Source organism: Syngnathoides biaculeatus, chromosome 3 (assembly GCF_019802595.1).
Source record: "Syngnathoides biaculeatus isolate LvHL_M chromosome 3, ASM1980259v1, whole genome shotgun sequence".
NCBI classification, from domain to species: domain Eukaryota; kingdom Metazoa; phylum Chordata; class Actinopteri; order Syngnathiformes; family Syngnathidae; genus Syngnathoides; species Syngnathoides biaculeatus.
Genome location: NC_084642.1, coordinates 9064940 through 9084681, shown reverse-complemented (window position 1 = coordinate 9084681; position 19742 = coordinate 9064940). Strand labels below are relative to the sequence as shown.

Here is a 19742-nt window from a genome sequence, read left to right as displayed (position 1 = left end):
GGTTAGAGTTAGCGAGAAACATATAACGCCGCTCAATTTCAGGCATATCTTTTCTTAGGAAACAGTAGGGCGCGTCCTGTTCGCCCACAGCAGCCAATCACAGTGCAGTGTGCCACGTGCTGCAGCCAGTCATATTGGAGTAGGGCGTGTCCAGCCTGGAACCTAAGTGGGAATCCCACTAGCGACTCACTTCCGCCGTCAACGCTGAAGTTACCATTAGCAACTGGGCAGCGCCCGGTCTGGCGGCGTTGGCTGGGTACTTGCCAATGATTTTGATTGAGGAACTCGACTGCAAAAAATACAGTAGGTATCAAACGTTACGTGTTTATGTATCATTTTTTTGATTAGCATATGCAAAGGGGTGTGCAATTTTAACAGTTTGGTTTCAAGATTTGGCGTAGGCTGTTTGATTTTGGCTTTGTCGCGGTTAGCTTGTTAGCTTGCCAACCTGCTAGCAAACCTTTCAGAGTGCTCGCTGACTCTTCTATGGGTGATGTCTGTCTTATCTGTGGTTAATCATTAAATTTGTTTTGCCACATTCACTTGGAGTTATTCGTCTATACAAGACTGAGCTCAAATAGAGCTACCCTAACGTTCCTCATTTTTAAAGTTTAAGATGAAACCGGTTTCCCCATCCTTCGAACACAACCAAGATTGGGCAGTTTATGCTAAAGGTAACAGTTAAGCCTCCCACAAAGAATATTGTTGTTGGCAGGTGCTCCTACCACATTCCAAATGCGGCTCATGACGGTTTACGTTGACTAAATAGTTGACAAGATTGAACCAGGCCATAAAAAGTACCCCTGAAACTGTTCAGAGGAAGGCACAATGGAAAATGGATCTCAAATAAATATGTAAATTTAATGCACTTCCCGCTTACGTTCAAATGATGTTGCCATGAGAGAGGTGTGGCAAGTTAAAAATCCGCTAGGAAGTAAATTGCTTTCAGACTGACTCAAATCAAGTGCTCAAAATTTGCCTGTGACGTTCGGTCTCCATATACAGTAAATGGAGCATGCAAATAAATCACTGGGCTTTATTTGCTCATACTTTGGCGTGGGGGGCTTTATTTAATCATTTGGAGAGAGCAGTGTATCAGAATCAGTTTTACTGGCTAAATATGCAACAACACACAAGGAATTTGTCTTCAGTAGCTGGTGCCGCCCTAGCACAACATACATGTTGAGTACAAAGAACAGAACAAACAAAGAATGAAGGACAATAAACAGTCAATCGACAGTGAACTTTTTTCCTTTTGAGAACTGACAGTCGTGCAAAGTTGTGCAAGGATGCAGTCTTCTAGCATGCCCGTTAGAGCGATAGTCCGGTGCAATGACAATCAAATGTTACCCTGACAAAGGGTGTCACAGTTTAAGGAGTGTATGCTGTTTAAAGTGACGAGTCGTCCGATAGTCTGTCGTACAGGGATACAGGGAGTCCTCGGTCTACGGCTGAAATCCGTTCCTATGGTAGCGACTTAACTCGAATTTCAACTTAAGTCGGATTCCACCATTAAAGTCAGAATTTACATCAAAATACTTTGTGTTAAAAAAACAAATACATTGAAATAAACACGATGATGTACTTAGCATTACTGCTGAGAGGTGGATGGTGAAGAAGAAGTGGGAGGCTGTGCTCAGCTATTGCGAAGGAACCTGGTCCTCAATACTCTCCATCTCGACAAGTATCAAAGAACCTTGTTTTGTGATCATTGTATCCGACAGAGGAACGGAACCCTTCATCACATGCGCTAAAATACGGCCTTTGTCTTGAATAATTGTCACCACGATCGACCGACCGAAGCCTTGGTGCTGTTGCTGTCTCTCCTTTCTCCAATCTTTTTGTGATCATGAGCTTCGTTTCCATGGTAATGGATTTTCTTTTGGCTGCAGAAGCATTGCTAAAAGACAGCTTTTTTCTTTGGGCGATGATGTCTAAAAAGGAGGGCAAAAAATGCAAAGATACTCCCGGCGCACAAACACGGACAAGCATTGGCCAGACAAAATGGCGGACGGGGACGGGCGTTGTAAAGTCGAAACGTCTTAGGTCGAGACCGTCTTAACCTGAGGACTCCCTGTAGCACGTTTTACAGTATTCAAGTAGAGGTGAATGTGAACTCATCCATTGTGTCATCTGTCATCAATGTTTTTAATTTTAGCTGCCTTTTTATTTTTTCAGTGTGACGATCTGACTTCCCAACATAGAGAGGATACCAGCAGATTGATGAATTAGCAGTCGGGATGTACGTGAGCGCCACCATGACTTTGACGTAAAAGCTGGACCGAGCGGCGCCGTCATGCTGCCAGGAGTCGGCGTGTTCGGGACAGGAAGCACAGCCCGCGTGCTGGTCCCCATGTTAAAAGCCGAGGGCTTTGAGGTCCATGCGCTCTGGGGGAAGAGCGAAGAGGAAGCATGCAGCCTGGCAAAGGAGCTCGGTATCCAGTTTCATACGAGTCGATCTGATGACGTCCTCCTCCACCAAGACGTTGACCTCGTCTGCATCTACATTCCACCCTCAATGACACGCCAGATTGCTGTCAAAGCACTAGGTAAGAGGTCAGAAACACACGCGACTTTACTGAACAGCAGCAAGGCAAACGTAGTTGAGGTGCTCAAATTAGAATTGTCGTCATCCAGTTACGTGGTAGGAGATCTACTCCCCCACCAACTATCCAGTAGCACTTGAGTCATTATACATTCAAGGTAAAGAAAAACATAGACTAGCCGACCAGATGACCGGCTTGCACAATAGGGAGAGCTCTCCAGATTTCTGATGGAATTCCTGAGTGTTGACCTCAGCTTCCTCTTACAATTGCAACTTCCTGGCAGTGTGCGTCCCACCCTCCACGGTGGTCCGAGACCGTGAAGCCTTGCCTGTCTGTGTATTTAATCTGATCATCTCTGCGTTCCAGCTCATGTAGCAGGAAGTTGAAGATTCGGCTAAATAATTGTATCCCTGATGAATTGTACTGTCACCGTGTTAACGGTGAGAAGACAAAGTAGGAGTCAAACTTGATGGAGGAAAAAACTCAACTTTCACGCTGCATACCCGTGTAAATTATTCACCTGTCCCATTCAAACAGAACTTGCCAAAGCGAGTCATCACAGTTGCGTTTACACGGTACTTGCTCTTTCTCACATAAATTAGATCCGTGGGAAGGTCAACAGGGCAACACCAATTGCTTGAAACACAAACGGGTGTGGCATGGACAGTGAGTCTCGGATGCTAAACCTCACACTTTGCTGCTGCCTCTCGTATTACGCCTCTGATGTCACGTCAAAAACCCCCATCCATCATCGGCACCTTACAGAGGTGGGGGGGGGGAAGCCAGTTAGGCTATGATTGGTCGGAATTTTTTTTTTTCTGAATGAACAACAAGTTCAATTTCCTTGTTCAATTAGAAGTGGTACGTAAACCAGGGGGCTTGTAAAGCATCGCCCTCACAGTTCTGAGTACCCAGGTTCAATCCTGGCCCCGCCTGTGTGGAGTTTGAATGTTCTCCCTGTGCCTGCGTGGGTTTTCTCCGGGCACTCCGGTTTCCTCTCACATCCCAAAAACACGCAACACTAATTGGACACTCTAAATTGCCCCTAGGTGTGGTTGTGAGTGCGGCTGTTTGTCTCGATGTGCTCTGCGATTGGCTGGCAACCAGTTCAGGGTGTACCCCGCCTCCTGCCCATTGACAGCTTGGATAGGCTCCACCACTCCCTCCGACCCTCTTGGGGGTAAGCAGCAAAAAAAATGAATGAATGGATGGGTGGATGTAAACCAGGGGTGCTTAACCCATTTATGGGCAGGGGGTGCAATTTTTTTGCCTAATTGAGATAAAAGTCTCCTAACAGGACATAATCAAGGAAATACGTCTTTTTTCTTTATGGATAAGTTATATGATAACTTTACTAATTTATAATCTCATCCCAAAAATGGGACGCTACCTGCAAGAGGGTACTTGGGATTTCTTAGTAGATCATGTCAAAAACCAGAATCAGATTAAAACAATTAAATATTTTGATAAACTGAAGGATATAATGGGTGAAAATCATGATGTCTCAAAAATGGGACGCTGCCCACGAATGGGTTAATGTGTCGCAGTTTTGGTTGATTGCTTGATGGCATGCCAAAAAAAAAAGATGTCAGGCTATCGTCCATCTCGTCGCTTGATTCAGGTGTGGCAGATGCGTCAATCACACGCACATAAAGGTGCATTCTCGCTAGCAGGCGTCCTATTTACAGACTCTCTTTTGCTTCCTCCGCGGCAGTCAGCCGGCCAATCGCAGGGCACATAGACAGACAACAGTCGCACTCACAATCACACCTCGGGGTCTCCAATTAATGCATGTTTTTGGGATGTGGGAAGAAACTGGAGCGCCTAGTGAAAACCCACGCAAGCATGGGGAAAACATGCAAACTCCACACAGGCGGGGCCAGGATTTGAACCCTGGTGCTCAGAACTGTGAGGCCAACCCCCCAAACCAGTTGCAACACTGTTCCACCTGTATTTTAGAAAAAAAAAGTGAAAATAAATGTATGGTTGGCGCTTCCCTTATTTGTTATATAAAGGGAGTTGTGTGGAATGCAACCTTTGTGGTAAATGAGGTTTTACTGTATTGCAAACCTTTTTTATTTACGATTGCATGGAATATGATATGGTGAAATGAATTAACCTGTATTGCAGTTCTTGATTTAGAAAAAAATAATAATAATCCCCCCTTTTACCATTGCAACAGTCATGCGATTTCAGCGGGAATACCTTAACGTACTTTCAAATAACAATGTAAGTGTTTTTTTTTTTTTTTTGCCCCACAGGAGAAAGGGCAGGAAAAAAATACATGATGATTATTATGGGAATTTTTTTTCCCCATTTTTCTCTCTGCAGGCATAGGCAAGAATGTTGTGTCTGAGAAAGCTGCGACTGCTGTGGATTCTTTCCAGATGGTGAACGCCGCCAGATATTACCCGCAGCTGCTCAGCATTATGGGTAGCACCCTCCGTTTCCTGCCCACTTTTGCGGCGATGCGGCAGCTGCTGGTCGAGGGATACGTGGGCGAGGTGCAGGTATGCGACGTGCGCGTGTACGGCCCCAGCCTCCTGGACCAGTCGTACGGCTGGACCTGTGAGGACCTGATGGGAGGCGGGGGCCTGCACACAGTCGGCTCGGCCATCATCGACCTTTTAAGTTACCTGACCGGGACGCGGGCCCAACGCGTTCACGGCCTGCTGCGCACCTTCGTACAACAAAATGACACCATCAGAGGCATCCGACGGGTCACCAGCGACGACTTTTGTTTTTTCCAAATGTTGATGGGGCCGTGCTCGAGCGGCGTGTGCTGCACCGTGACCCTGAACTTCAACATGCCGGGGTCTTTTTTACATGAGGTGATGGTAGTCGGATCCGCGGGGAGATTAGTGGCCAGGGGGACAGAACTGTACGGTCAGCGGAACAACAGCAAAAGCGAGGAGCTGTTGCTAGGCGATGGCGACTGGGCTGGACCCGATGCGAAAGACATACCTTTGCCCCATCTCCGAGGGCTGGGGGCCATGGTCAAGGCCTTGAGACAGTCCTTCCAGGCTCACCAGGAGCGCAGGTTATGGGCCCGCGGGCCGGTCGCCACGGCGCCCACCTTCGAGGACGGCTTGTACATCCAGACGGTGGTGGAGGCCATAAAGCGGTCCAGCTGTAGCGGGGAGTGGGAGTGTGTGGAGGTCATGAGTAAAGAACCCGATCCCAACCACAACCTGTGCGAAGCGCTGCAAAGAAATAAGAACTAATCATCAAACACTACTTGGAAAAAGTTCGGGTTACTCATCTTTTGGGTGAAATTTCAAGTTGAACTAAAAACTTCACAGGTGAACGCAATTTCAGCTTCTCTAAACTTTTGTATGCTCTTGTTCAACTGTTCAATGTATCAGGACTTTTTTGAACTGTTCTAACACACCAAGCGACGCGGTTCTCCCGGAATTGTTCAAATTTGGAAAAATTTGTTTCCAAGTTTTGATGGGCACAATCCACTGACCCTGAAAAAAGAAACTAACAAAAGACAACAAACGTGAAAACGTGCTTGTGCCCAACGGTGGCAGCAAACTAAACTGTCTTCACTCTGTTAAAATAAATGAACAGTCACCTCAGTGCATCACTTAAAATTAAATATATTATATTGCGCAAAAGCGGCTTTAACATTGCCTAGAAGTGTGACGAGTTCCCTCTTGTCTGAGCTTCAACCTACACAACATGGAACTAAAACCTAGCAGTCAAACTAGCAACTTCACATCACAATGGACTGGGACAAAATTCACAAACGGCTCGCAGTACCGTACGAGTACATAGTTGACCTAGTAGTGTGCAGAAATGTTACACAGTAGTGGAAAAAGCCTACTAATGTGCTGAATTGTCTTCGTAGTGAGGACAGATACTGAACTCGTGAATGGACCTGAAACTAGTTTCAAGGGCCCCATACATACTAGTAGCATACTTGCTAATTATGTAAAATATCTTGGAAGGAGAATGCCTTGATCTTTTATCCCTTGTCAACATCTCTTTTTGTTTTCTTCCCCCTCCCTGCCCAGATGGTCGTATTCCTTTGTGATTAAAGGACGTATAACTAAACGTTTCCCAACAAGGAGATAAAACTAGAGCTTCTTATGACAGAACAACGACAACAGACTGAAACATTGATCAACTGGACATGACACTCAAAAGTTTAGAAGGTAAAATTAAGTTCACGTGTCAAGGTTATAGTGGATTTTTTGTTTTTTGGTGGCGGGGGGGGGGGTCATCTTTGAAATTTCACCCAAAACCATATCCCTAACGTTTTGTGACTACAGAAGTGTTATTTTAGATGTGCTACTACTAAACAAGTCTGATGGAACTGGGCCTGAATGTTCTGACTTCAGCTGCAGTTTGCACCACATGACTACTACACTATAAGCTTTCTCGCCACCTGTTGTATTGAATGTTTTCGGCCTGAGAAGCATGAGGGTCTTTGTTTTCTCTATTGAGAGCCATTTTTATTTTTATATACATATTAATAGTACTTGGGATTTTTTTACATTACTTTGTTTATTTGAAAAAAATATTATCATACATTCAAGTCCAACGGCACCTTATTGTGAAAGCCTCGACGATGTGATTCAACTAACAAAATTGGATTTTTGTGACACTGGCAAAATTCTACTGACGTTCCGTTGACGGTGCTCTTCATTTTTGGAACATTTACTCGCAGAATAATAACGCAGATGTGCGGAGCGTTTTGAATGTGCGGCGAACAAGTATGGAAATTGTAAGATTTTTGCGGCACATTGGATGGCACATGTGGAGTTGAGGTTTTCCCCTTTCTTGCTGGGATTTTCTCCCACATTCCCAAAACATGCATGTAAGAAAACTTTAGGTTATTCTTCTTATTTTGTCATCCAAGCTCACCCGTGTCCCCAAACACAATAGGACATAGATGAAGTAGTACACGTTGATGCCATATTGGTAGACTAGGATGTATATCTGCAATAGTAATGACTGTGTAATAAGCTATTTTGGAAAAGTGATGTCACGGGCAGATTTGTGTTTGTGTTCGAAAGAGGATGGAAGCAATTTGCGGTCTCCCTCGCAAAGCGGCCGATGTTTCGGCGATAGCGGGGAAATCGCAATTTCCCTGCAACAACCACACGCGTGAAAATATGCTAATTCCGTCAGATTGGGGTATAACGAGAAACTATTTGGTTGCAAAATAAAAATTTACACATTTAGCAAGCACGACATTTTTTTTGTTCGTTTGTATTTTGCATCTGTTACGTATTGTTTACCCAAAAGCAGGTTTGAATGAAGCATTTTGTACATTTCATTGGCTTTAAACTGAATCTTGCACCATCACAAACGTGGCTTGTCGAGTACGACGAGGGACATTTTATTACTCCAACTGTTTGGTTTTAGAGCAAAGGAGGTAAAACTCACTTGTTTACATTTGTTCGCCATTTGTGAGATGATTTTGGGGTGTTTTTTTTTTTTTTTTGCTAAAATATATTAAGTTATCCCTAAAATCTAGAGTGCTAAGTCATTGATATTTGAACCTCTGGATAAAATTTCCGATTAGGATGGTATCACGGTCTTGCAGTAGTCACTTGCCAATATCCTTAATATTTTAGGATTTTTTTTTTTTATGGAAGCCCCCTTTTAGACCTACTCAGGCTTTGCAAAAACATATTTTTTCACCTACCAATTCCAGCAGTGCATTACTGTACTATAAATGTAAGTTTACACCACGTGTTCATCATAGTATACATCCTATTTCCCCAAAACATTCCAAACATTGTAATTGAGCTTGTATTATCCTTTTTTTTTTTTTTTTTTTTTTTTTGCACTGAGGATGTAAAATTATTTAACAAAACAACGCGCTTCCTCTTCTGTTTGTCTGGACAAGGAAGATTGTTTATTTATGTTTTGCTGTGGAAAATAATTTCGTGTTTATTCATCTGTTCACTTTTGACAGTCTGAATTTCTGTCGGAGCTGTAATATTTATTATTTGTTTTAGACCATGCTTTTTTGAGAACAGTGTGTTGTGTTTAGGTCAGGGGAATATGCTCATCAGACAGATATTTCCTTTAATAAATACAGTTGTATTAATTTTCATGTTCCCTTCTTGCTCTTGTCAAGTGAAGCTAATACCTTGTTGAACCCTTTGAAATGCATGACTGTTGCTAAAGAGTGCTGATGACATGTAAACACTTTTATTTAGGATATATATGTATGTGTGTATATATGTATATATATATATATATATATATAATCATTTAATATTGTTGACATCCATTTTAAGTTCCAAGTACAGTACTAGTATACTGTTTATCCTCACGACTGATACAATTCAACACGTTTGGAATATGACGCTGATGCACTACTAGAGCAACTGCAACTAACTACTAGTAAGCAAACCTAACTAAAGTGCTTTGCTGCTCTAATAACCCCAACTAGTTTCCATGTGTCAATTGCACTAGTACCCTCCTGGACCCTACTATTTGCAGGAAAATCCTGAAAAGGTAGTTTTGCCTTGCTAGTTGCAGTACATAGTTGTCCTGGTAGTGTGCAGAAATGTTATAAGAGAGTAGTGGAAAAGCCTACTAGTGCGCAGAATTGGTTTACTAGTGAGGACAGGGTGTACTAGTTAATGGAATGAAACTGGATTTTTTATCTTTATTCCCTTCTCAAGGTATCTTAGTTTTCTTCCCCCGTAGTAAGGAGTTTTCCTTCCCCACTTGGGGTGGTTTAAACCAGGAAATGTCATAATCTTTTGTGATTCAATTATGAATACATAAACTTAGCATGGCCAGTCTTGTTTTTTCTAGTTTTTCCACTTTAAGATCATCAAAAAAATGTAAATATCAGACAAATAACCCAAGTGAAATGTTCTTTTTAAATGATATTAAGGTTAAAAAAAAAGGTTACTTTGCCTTGTATGAAAAATTTATTTTTTTCTGAGGTTAAATAATTCTGGAAGGAAGAGCGGTTCAAAATATCCACAGAGGTATGAAAGATGGATCGCCATTTTTAGAAAAACATTTGTTCCAACACGTGTGGTTATTTGCTTGGGCACTAGGGAGCAGTGTAGGCCGTTTATTGTTATTTGTCAGCTCGTATAGTAAAACAGAAGAAGTCAATGGAGTTTGTTGCCAAGTCAGTCATAACGAAGAGCCGCCATTGAGAAATGTGAGCTGATTGTAAAATAAAATTTAGGCGGTGCGTGAAATATGACCCGTAAAAGAAGTGGCGTTTGGGATTATTTTAATGACGTGTGCCCCGATTCGGTCGTGTGCGTCCTGTGTAGGACTTCGCTGTTTAAACACGAGCAAGGCAGCACCACGCGGATGTTGAGACATCTGCGGACTCAACATCCAAATGAGGCGGCGGCCATGGCGGCTAAAAAACAAGGCCGGGGAACCACCGTTGCCTCCGGTTTCGGAATGCAGCCCATGGAAAGCAGCGAAGCACAAGGTATTGTACACTAAATTCGTGAGGGGAACGGCTGTTATTAGGGCCGCCCTGAATCCACAGAATCGGTTCATTAAAATGATTCGGTCGAAAGATTCTCTCACAGCTGCGTCGTTCATTTCATGACTCATCTCTCAGGTTTACGTACGACGACGCTTGCTGAGTAGTTGCAAAGACTAAAATACATTTTAAAAATGTGAGATAAGAGTACAATGTTTTTGCGTCGGATGAAGGTTACCATAAGCTGCAATCAAATTAAAAACAAGCAGAACTATATCAAAGCCACTTTAAATCGGCTCAGATTCACGTCGCGTAACTGAACAGCCTGTGAACAAACAAAATACATAATTATTGATTTGTATAATAGTTGGTTTGTAGAAGGGGAAAAACGTTTTTATTGCTGAATAACATTAATTGCAGATTCCTAGTTTTTACACAAATTTTGAAAAGTAAAATTTTAAACACTGTACTAAATATATCAATTTTAATAGAACTAATCAGCAATAGTGTACGGGATACGTGTAGTTATAAGTGAATAAGATTATCATTATTTATTTTTACCAAATGACAAATCAAATGTGCTATTTTATTTTGACTCCTTAGGCACGTGAACTAATTGCAGGAAATACATGCATTTGATAACTTTTCCTAAAGTGACCCAAAATATTTTTTTAAAATTTAACGGTATTCTTTTGTACAGGAACTACCATCAAATTTTCTGTTTCAAATTGAACCTGTATCAATAAAATGGTTCTTGTGTCAGTTGGGAATATAGGGATATTATTGATCATTTTGGTCACTGTGATGATAGTGTAAACTCATATTTGATAGTCAAAAATAATATTGGAATCAGGCCAAGTATGTAACAACGCTGAACAAAGAAGAATTGACATTTAGTTAATAGGAACTATTCATTACAAGAGTCATAGTTATGCAAGATGCAGTTTCTTCATTTATTTTATTTCATCATCAACATTCAGCATTAATTCAAAGAACAACAAAGTAACAAGAACAAAGAAGAAAATACTTTTCTATTTATAGGAGTTATTCCTGATATGAGTCACAGCTGTGCAAGATGTAAATAAAGTCTTCTAATTTTAGAACAGGTAAGACATGTGAGTGTGTCAACATCCCACATTGTGTTAAGCTTGTACAGAGTGCCCTCACCCGTTATAGACAGTGCAGTGACAATTGTGCAAAGGGAGTAGTTTAAAATGATGAATCGTGCGATAGACTAAAAAATGTATTTCTAATAACTGATTGGACCACCATGATATGAGTGTGCCAACAATGGCACCAAGCAGAAAAAAAGCGTAGGTTCGCTGATCAAGAATTTAATGACTTGATTGCCAGAGGGGGGAAAAACTGTTTAAATGCCTGCTAGTTTTGACTTGCATCGATCTGTAGCGCTTTCCTGACAGAAGGAGCTGGAAGAGTTGGTGGCCAGGATGTGGATGGTCCCAAAGGATCCTGTCCGCTCTGGACCCAGTTCGCGTTCCGTGCAAGTTTTCAATAGTGGGTAGAGTGGTGGCTACAAGCTGTTGTCCATCGCAGCTGGAGTTTGTCCTTTTTGTGGGGTCCCCAAACCAGACTGATGCAGGTACACAGTACTGATTGGATGACCGCTGTGTAGAACTTTCTCAGCAGCTCTTGTGACAGGCCGTGCTTCCTCAGAAGCCGCAAGAAGTACATCCTTTGCTGGGCTTTCTTTGAGGAAGATAAGCTGGTAGAGTGCCCTTACCCGTTCACGGGTCAGCTTTATAGACTAGTGCAGTGACAAATGTGCAAAACAAGCAGTTTTAAGTGACAAATCGTGCGATAGTCTACAATATATACTACCATAATTCCCGGCCTACGGAGCGCACATGGTTATAAGCCTCACCCGGTACATTTGTAAAGGAAATGCCATTTGGTACATGCATACGCCGCAGCTGTGTAAAAGCCTCAAGTGCCCACATTGGAGCACGAGATATTTACAAAGTAAGACGGTACACAGAGAGTTTAACGCTAGGGCCGCCGTGGTAACAGGGCCGGTTAAAAAAAAAAAAAAAAAACATAAAAATCACTGAGGCACCGCTAGTTACACGCTAGCGCAGCGCTAACGGGGCCGGACCAGTAAAAGTCACTTCCTCGGCACATATATTCCACCGGTCCCAATCTTACCTTTTCCGCTCGAGCGCACCCTTCCTGCCGTTAGAAAAAATGCACAAATTAGCCACATCACCGCATAAACCGCAGGGTTGAAAGTGTGTGGAAAAAAGTCGCGGCTCCTAGGCCGGAAATTACGGTATATTACTAAAAGCAATTGGACCACCAGGATTTGTTCCAAGTACTACTCGCGGGCCATTGTACATTGCTAACTATCTCACTATCTTCTTCATTCTTGTTCTAAAGTGGAGGTGGAACTGGAGGAGGGATATTCAGACCTTCCCGCTGCGAATGAAGATGACATTGATTCTGCGATAAATGGGATCCTCGTAGCTGTACAAGGAGGGGAGCCCGTGAAAGAAACTCCGAAAGAGGCATTAGTAGCCGTGGTTCAAGAGGAACCCGCGTTAAGCGGTAAATGCCACCGCCGCAGCTTGATCTGGAAACATTTTGAACCTCTGGGCAGTTTGAATGCCGCTCAATGTTTGATTTGCAAGAAGAAGATCATGTGCTCCGAGGGCAAGACGAGCAACTTGTACCGACACATGTCAAAGACCCACTCGCAGGTGAACCCGCAAGCGGGCATAGCTGCGAGTGAAGCCGATTCTGAAATGAACAGTGTCGTTGGAGCAGACCAAGGAGACCGTGTGGGAGAAAAACCGGAAGGAAAAGTCATGATTGAAAATCTGCTGGGTTCAATGAGTAAATGCCACCGCCGCAGCTCAATCTGGAAATTTTTCGAGCCCTTGGGGAGTTGGAACGTTGCTCAATGTTTGCTCTGCAAAAAGAAGATGAAGTGCCCCGACGGCAAGACGAGCAACTTGCATCGACACATGTCAAAGACCCACCCGCAGGTGCATCAGCGAACTGGCAAGGCAGCCAAGCTCACGAAACCCAGCTCGCCCTCACAGAGTTCCAGTTTTCTTCAGGAGACGTGTCCGGTGGAGTTAACGGATGAGGGAGAAATGGCAGGTAGGCTTATGTCCCGGATGTCAGATTGCTCCAATGTGTTACCTCATTAAAATAAAAATCTGTGAATGAAGCATAGCATATATTCATATATATTTCTGACAGCACAAGTTATTTATTTCCCCCAAAAAAGTTTTCCATAGTGCCACACAACTTGGAAATAATGTTTTCTTCATAATATGTCACAAGTCACCACACATATTCCAAGAATTGTTTAGTGGATGAGACATTCAGTAAATGAATTAGGCAGACTTTTACCAGTAAGTTGTGTTCTTTAACCGTCCACCAATCAGCCGCCATGAATCGTGTTTATTTTAATGTGATCACATTAAAGGATTTTTTTGTTTTTGTTTTGTGACGAGTGGTGTAAGATTTTCAGCTAAATTCTTTGCCTTTCATTTAAAAATTTCACCCAATGGTGTTTGAACGTGTCTGGAAGACAAAAAGCAGGTCTGCTGTCAATTTTTATGTCACCTAGATAATCCAAATAATTTACATTTACCATTTAGATTTTGCTGCGTGTAGACTTTTTTTTTTTTCTTTTTCAGAATCAGCTTTATTTGGCCAAGTGTGTAAAAACACACGAGGATTTTTTTCTCTTTCAGTCTGTTAAGCAACAAGACCAAAGAAGAAGAGACATTTCTATTTATAGGAACTATTCCTTATAAGTCGTGCAAGATGTAAAATCTTTTTCGTTTAGAAAAGGTACGAGATAAGCGTGTCAACGTCCCAGATTTGTTCAAGCAGATGCGCTTCCGCGGTAGCCATTGTTGTTGCTTTGTCCCTTGTTACAGAAAAGAAAGTAAAAACTGCTATTGGCAATGACCAAAATGTGCTTAAGAAATCTCACACTGTGTCATCCTAGACAATATGAACCATCGTGACACCTCTGACCTGAAGAACGTATCGCATATTTTCAAAACTGCACACATGGGTTGCGTTCAAATGCAAAGGCAAACTATGTAAGCGAAAGCCGCAGATGACATCAGCGTGGTGGCTTCATGGAGTTAAAAAAAAAAAAAAAAGCCTTGAAGGTCTAATCAAGAGGAAATTTTATTTGTCTATCTTACAAATGTAGCAAAAAATGAATTAAAAAATATTTTTAAAATTCTCAACACAACAGAAATGAAATAAATTAGCGTCAAAGTCAGTCTCGAGATTTTGTTCGAAATGTCACTTAGATTCGGCAAGTTCCGGTACGCTCCGAAATGTGACATCATAGCAAGACAACATTTAGCCAGAGAGTGGAAAAAGCTAGCAAAGATGGTGAGGAAGTGTGTTGCATACGGCTGTTCTGCGTCAAACGCTGACGGAGTTAGCTTACATGAATGGCCGAAGAATGAACGGATAGGCAGGTTGTGAACCAGGTTTGTGAGGACAAAGCGGGCGCATCGGACTTACAAATCAAAGTGGACGGTAATATGTTCTAAGCATTTCACGGAGGACTGCTGTGAAAACCCGGTACAGCGTTCACTTGGCGTCGGTAGCAAGTACGTACGTACGTGTTCAATTGTTTAGTATTGCCAAGTATCTACCTCATTTTAGGAGGTGATGAAATTTGGACACTGTATAAAGTTAGTGTGCTGTTGACGCTGAGGTCTTCGTGAAATTCGTCTACGGCGGTGTGTGCTCTCAAGTGTTAGGTGAATTATTTAAAATATGGGCTAAATCGTTAAACGCAGAACGACACCGAAGGTTTGGATTTTTGTTATACGCTGACTCAGTCGCTAGTACAACAACAACAAACGACTCACTGTTGTGTGCAAGCAGCATCAGAAATGTAAACGTGTTTGAATAAGATTATTTCGTCAATAGGGTGTACGTAGATTTCTTGAGGCACGTACCAGTCTGTGTTTCGGGTGCGAAGTTCCACGTAAATTTCGTCAGGTCTCGCCGAATCCCGTCCTTGTGAGTTACAGTCGTCAACTTCAGTTCGAACACATTTGCTTGAATTACACCTGCATGGGATTTTTTTTCGAACATGGAAAGAATAAGAAAATTCCTCCTCTTCAGTTCCTCTCTCTCTTCCACAGAGCATTCCGTTAAAACTCCATCACTGCTGTCTATCTCCTCTCGAAGCGTGTATGATTGTCCGTGTCGAAAGCCGTTGTCTTTACTGGGGTTGTCTAGATGTGACGTCACACAGGAGCGGCTTCGACTGAGTCTCGGTTTGAAGCAGCCATCGGAGGTATTCGGATTACAAAAACAAATGTGCACTTTGGGGCTAATTTATTTGTTGGCTGTTGTGTTGAGAATTATTTTCAGTATTTTTTTTTTAAGTAAAAAATTAGCTACGTTTGTGTGATATATAAATAACATAGGTCCTCTGGATTAGCCCTTTAAGAGCTTCTCAAAACTTGTCAAGCTTACCAGGCTACACTAGCAGGCAAGCTTTCTGTGTACGCATTTTCAAAATAAACTCTTCCGTGTAAATCTCGACGACTTACTCACCAGATACACGTGTAGATCTGGTTGTCCAAGACAAGCGCAATCAGGTTAACAGTCCACTTCCTTATCGGCGGAAACATCGACTTTGGCGTTAAATATACGTCCTCTACGCCAAGTGTCTCTCATTTTTCCACGTATCTTCGTTTATTATCACCGAAATGTTTAGCGGTATCGGACAAAACTCTGCCATGAGATGTATTTTTGCGTCGTCTCCAACCGACTTAGCATTGAAAAATTTTTTTTTTTTTTTTTTGATCGTCACTACCGGGGGGGGGATGTGATTTGATGACGTAGGTGCACGGGGCTCTGTAGGGCAGGTTCTGTGTGCTGCTTCTTTACCAAGATGGTTCTCTTATTTCAGATGTGATAAACGTTTCAAAAGCGGACCTGTCGGAGAGGCGCATTTTCAAAAGGGAGCGGGAGTTGATCGACGCTCTAAGGAGGACACAGAGGGAGGAGGCGAAGGCCCTGGAGCATCAGCGGGAGCTGATCGAGAGCCTGCGGGCAGTCAACGCCAGGGAGGCCGCCGCAGAGAAGAAGCAGATTGAGTCCCTCAGGAGGACACAGCAGGAGGAAGCCAAAGATTTAATGAGACAGAGAGAAGAGCTGGAGACGGAAAGGGCAGAGCAGAAGAAGAGATGGGAGGAGCTGGAGCAGGAAAAGAAACAGTTTTTCTTGCTGTCCAATGAACCGGCAGCTCCAGCCTTGGTTTCGCAAGAATGATCTTTGTTTTAATTGTAACGTTGTGGGAACTGTGCACGTTTAGTTAGCACATCTGACTCGCAGTTGTGCCGATCTCTGTTCAAATCCCGGCCCCGTTTGCATGGAGTTTGCACGATTTGCCTTTGCCTGGGTTCCGGATTCCTCCCCACACCTCAAAAACTTGCAGGGCAGGTTGATCGAAGACTCTAAATTGCCTGCAGGTATGAATGCGGGTGTGAAAAGTTATGTCTGCCCTTCAATTTGCCTGGTGGCCTCTGCAGGGGTGTACCGTGACTCTCGCCCGAAGGTAGCTGGGTTAGGCTCCACCACGCCCGCAGCCCGAGTGAGGGAAAGAAAACAAAACGGAAGATGAATGAATGTGCCATTGTGTACCAATGCAACCATCCAAGGGCATTAATATACACTATTCGCAAAAAGTTGTGATATTTCGAATTTGGGTTACATTTACAGAATTATCCTTAAATGCAGTCATGTACATAAGTGAAATAAGGCATAACACAATTGACACCTCCGTACAGGGCACTTAACCACGCCTCCTGAAGTGACGTCACGCCACGTGCGCTAACGTCAGACAAACAATTAGCAAAAAATGGCGTCGCAGGAAGAAAAGACGAGAGCGAAATTGTCCGATTTACCAGCTGATTTTTCACTCGCATTCTTACCGATGAGTGAAATAGCGTTGAAGAGCAGACAGCAGGGCTTCAAGTATTTCAGCGAGGGGTATTTCATTGGTATTTCCATACGTATCGACGGAGAAACCATCGATATTAGCGCGAGATCTTTCCGGAGTCAGAGGAAGACCGAGAAGCCACATAATATAATATATGATAACCCAAAGACGAATTCGTCATTGACAGTTTCCTATTTTCGTGTTACATCTCACACTTGTGTGCAGAATCTGTATGTGTATCTGTATAGCCGTTTGTGAACCGCCGTATGAAGGAAAAGAAGAAGGCGAGGCTTGATTTACGAGTTGTTTCTCTCGTTTTCTTTGTGTAACGTCACGCGCTCCCCTCAATAATTATTCTTGAATTAGTGCCGAACCTACGTAAGTCCCGACCGAGTACGACAATCACTACTTTAGTGTCCTCAAACATCCTTCCTTCAGTCTTGGTGTCTCGCTGCACGTCGAAGGCTTTTAGGACTCGCTAGTCCGGTTAGCTTAGCTCGCTAGCCGCCAACAAAGAGACACATTTGTGCAGTCAGGTCCTCGCAACGTATCGCTCAACACAGATCAAGTGTGTCAATCATTCACACGTAGTTATGTTATGCAAGTGAAGAACTGCTAATTCATTTATATGAGACATGTATTGAAAATCAAATATCGGGCTTACCTTCGTGCAAACATATCTCTTCCGGTTGATTTTAGATGGATTCAGTTGATCATGCGATCTTCCACAAAGTTTGATCCATCGAAGACATTTTTTGTACTCGGTCTTCGGTTTGGGAAAGGGTACGAATTGAACTCCACCAACTAGCCTATCAGGATACCTGTCGTCACTATTACAAAGTCTGTGACTACATCTCTTAATCATATCTATTGTTAAGGAACCCAAATACGTGATAAAACGCTAACAAAAGCTATATTGGACCATGCGACTTTGTCAGAGGTAATGGCGGACCCCAGCAAGGGGCGTGGTTTATGCAGATCTCTGGCCTCTGATTGGTTAGCGACGCGGATGATGCAATTTCGACGGAGGGGTCAATTGGGTTGCACCTGAAATGTTAACAGACACCCGATTGGCGGTCTTGAGAATAAGCGGGCGGGGCCAAGGAACGATGCAGTCGGAACAAGAACTCTTGTTACAAACAACATGAAATGTAAAACGGTGCAGTGGCCATCTTGCTCACAGGGGGGTTTGGAACCCCATGGATGCATCTGGCCAGGATAAGGTCGCTGCGAAACAGGGGGACCCGCTTGGCGCGGGTAGCTCACAGGTTGGCGTCAGAGAAGAGCAAGACCAAGGCCTCGGCCGCCCGGAAGGGGTAAAACGCGCCGTTCAAACAAAAGGTGCTCTGTCCCGAGTCGTCGAACACATCGAAATTTACACACCGCAAAATAAAAGCTGTCATTCAGAGTTGGCTCATATTCAGCTTTTGATCTGAAAACCAAATGTCTTCAATATACAAGCAAAGCAAAGGAATTGACCTCACGCGTCCAATACTTTTGGAGGGGACTGTATGAATAATGTCACCGAGGCCCAATTTGCAGCATTTGAAGAGGCTGACATGGGTAGAGATGTGTACGCCATACTGGATGGGTCGAGTCTTAACATTGCACTATAATATATGCAGTATATATTATGTCATTATCCAAACTGCTTATCCTCACAAGGGTTGCAGGAAAGCTTCAGGCGAAAGGCGGACTACACCCTGAACTGGTCGCAGGGCAGATCCCAACACCATCACTGAGCGGGAATCGATCTCACGCCGAAGGCAGGCGTGTGTACCACTACGCCATCAATGACTGATCCCTGTACTTTGAGCTGTGATGCAGATGTGCTAACCGGTCAGCCACCGTTCCGCCCTGAAAATGTCACAAAAAGTAGTACAAGTTGATCCCCTTAGTAAAAAAAAAAAAAAAAAAAAAAAGGATGCCAAACAAACATTGTATAGTTGGACGTGCGCATCATCAAATTAAAGTCACCTGTCAAAGTTATAGTGGATGTTTGCCCAAAAACCAAATATTGTATTACCAACTTTTTTGTAACCTGGCTTTTAATCAAATGTGATTCGTATGCCTTTTTATTTTTTTCATATACATACCTCATTTTTTTTTTATCAGTTGGTGGTGGTTGTTTTTTTTCCTCCCCTTTTCATCCATCAATTTTTCCATAGCGCTTATCCCTTCCCGAGCTTTCTGGGAGCTCCACCCAACGTCAGCTGACAGAAGGCGAACGGCAGACTGCAACTCAGCGTGGGCGGCAATCGAACATAAAGACGGACAGATGAGAAACACTAACTTGGAATTTTGACTCGTGAACAGAAAAACTTGATTTTGCTTTCGTACAAACAAAGATTTGAAATAAAAATGGATGCTTTCGGGGTCAAATTCTGTCCATATGTTACTTTAAGACCAATGTTTCTTAAATAAGGGGGGGGGCGTGTTATGCATTGGGGTGACCCGGAAGAACGTGTTAAAATATAATAAAATAAAATAAATAATATTTTTAAAAAATATATATATATATATTTGCACTATTAGAATAAAGTGTAATTGCACATCCACTCCAGTAGTTGGCAGTGGCGCTCCTCATTGTCAGGAAAAATCGGTCAAAATTGTTTAAACAAGGATATTTTTTTAATTATTTATTGTCGTTGATTATTTGTTAATAGTTGTTCTTTGTTTTAAGTTGAACTATATTTCAAATTTATTTGTCGTTTTCTTCAATTTTAATAAAGATACAATCTTATGCAGAGCTGTACTTATAACAATATCATACACAATTTTATAGACATCATATCGTCGAATCGGAGAG

General features: G+C 42.8%; 2 protein-coding genes across 3 annotated transcripts; both read left to right on the top strand.

Annotated features, from left to right (window-relative positions):
• The first annotated feature begins 203 nt into the window (after positions 1-203).
• On the top strand, positions 204-9940 carry gfod2 (glucose-fructose oxidoreductase domain containing 2). Of its 2 annotated transcripts, XM_061814143.1 has the most exons (4): positions 204-303; positions 2179-2549; positions 4878-6706; positions 9812-9940. In XM_061814143.1, the coding sequence occupies exons 2-3, from the start codon at positions 2297-2299 to the stop codon at positions 5768-5770; spliced, it is 1146 nt and encodes a 381-aa protein (XP_061670127.1). In that variant the 5' UTR covers positions 204-303; positions 2179-2296; the 3' UTR covers positions 5771-6706; positions 9812-9940. The 2 variants fall into 2 exon arrangements, with proteins under 2 accessions (XP_061670127.1, XP_061670128.1); XM_061814144.1 differs by lacking the exon at positions 204-303 and having other exon boundaries at positions 2427-2549; positions 4934-6706.
• Positions 9619-19315, top strand: LOC133497891 (uncharacterized). Its single transcript, XM_061814142.1, has 3 exons — positions 9619-9978; positions 12370-13095; positions 15902-19315. Exons 1-3 carry the CDS (start codon positions 9735-9737, stop codon positions 16261-16263), a joined length of 1332 nt encoding a protein of 443 aa, XP_061670126.1. The 5' UTR covers positions 9619-9734; the 3' UTR covers positions 16264-19315.
• Positions 19316-19742: the final 427 nt, after the last annotated feature.

What these genes read in the sequence shown, in the direction of transcription:
- gfod2 (XM_061814143.1), top strand. Translation starts at nt 2,297, where the DNA reads ATGCTGCCAGGAGTCGGCGTGTTCGGGACAGGAAGCACAGCCCGCGTG. An exon ending in GATTGCTGTCAAAGCACTAG is followed by an intron (nt 2,550 to 4,877) that starts GTAAGAGGTCAG and finishes TTCTCTCTGCAG; the next exon opens with GCATAGGCAAGAATGTTGTG.
- LOC133497891 (XM_061814142.1), top strand. Translation starts at nt 9,735, where the DNA reads ATGACCCGTAAAAGAAGTGGCGTTTGGGATTATTTTAATGACGTGTGC. An exon ending in GGAAAGCAGCGAAGCACAAG is followed by an intron (nt 9,979 to 12,369) that starts GTATTGTACACT and finishes CTTGTTCTAAAG; the next exon opens with TGGAGGTGGAACTGGAGGAG. An exon ending in GGATGAGGGAGAAATGGCAG is followed by an intron (nt 13,096 to 15,901) that starts GTAGGCTTATGT and finishes CTCTTATTTCAG; the next exon opens with ATGTGATAAACGTTTCAAAA.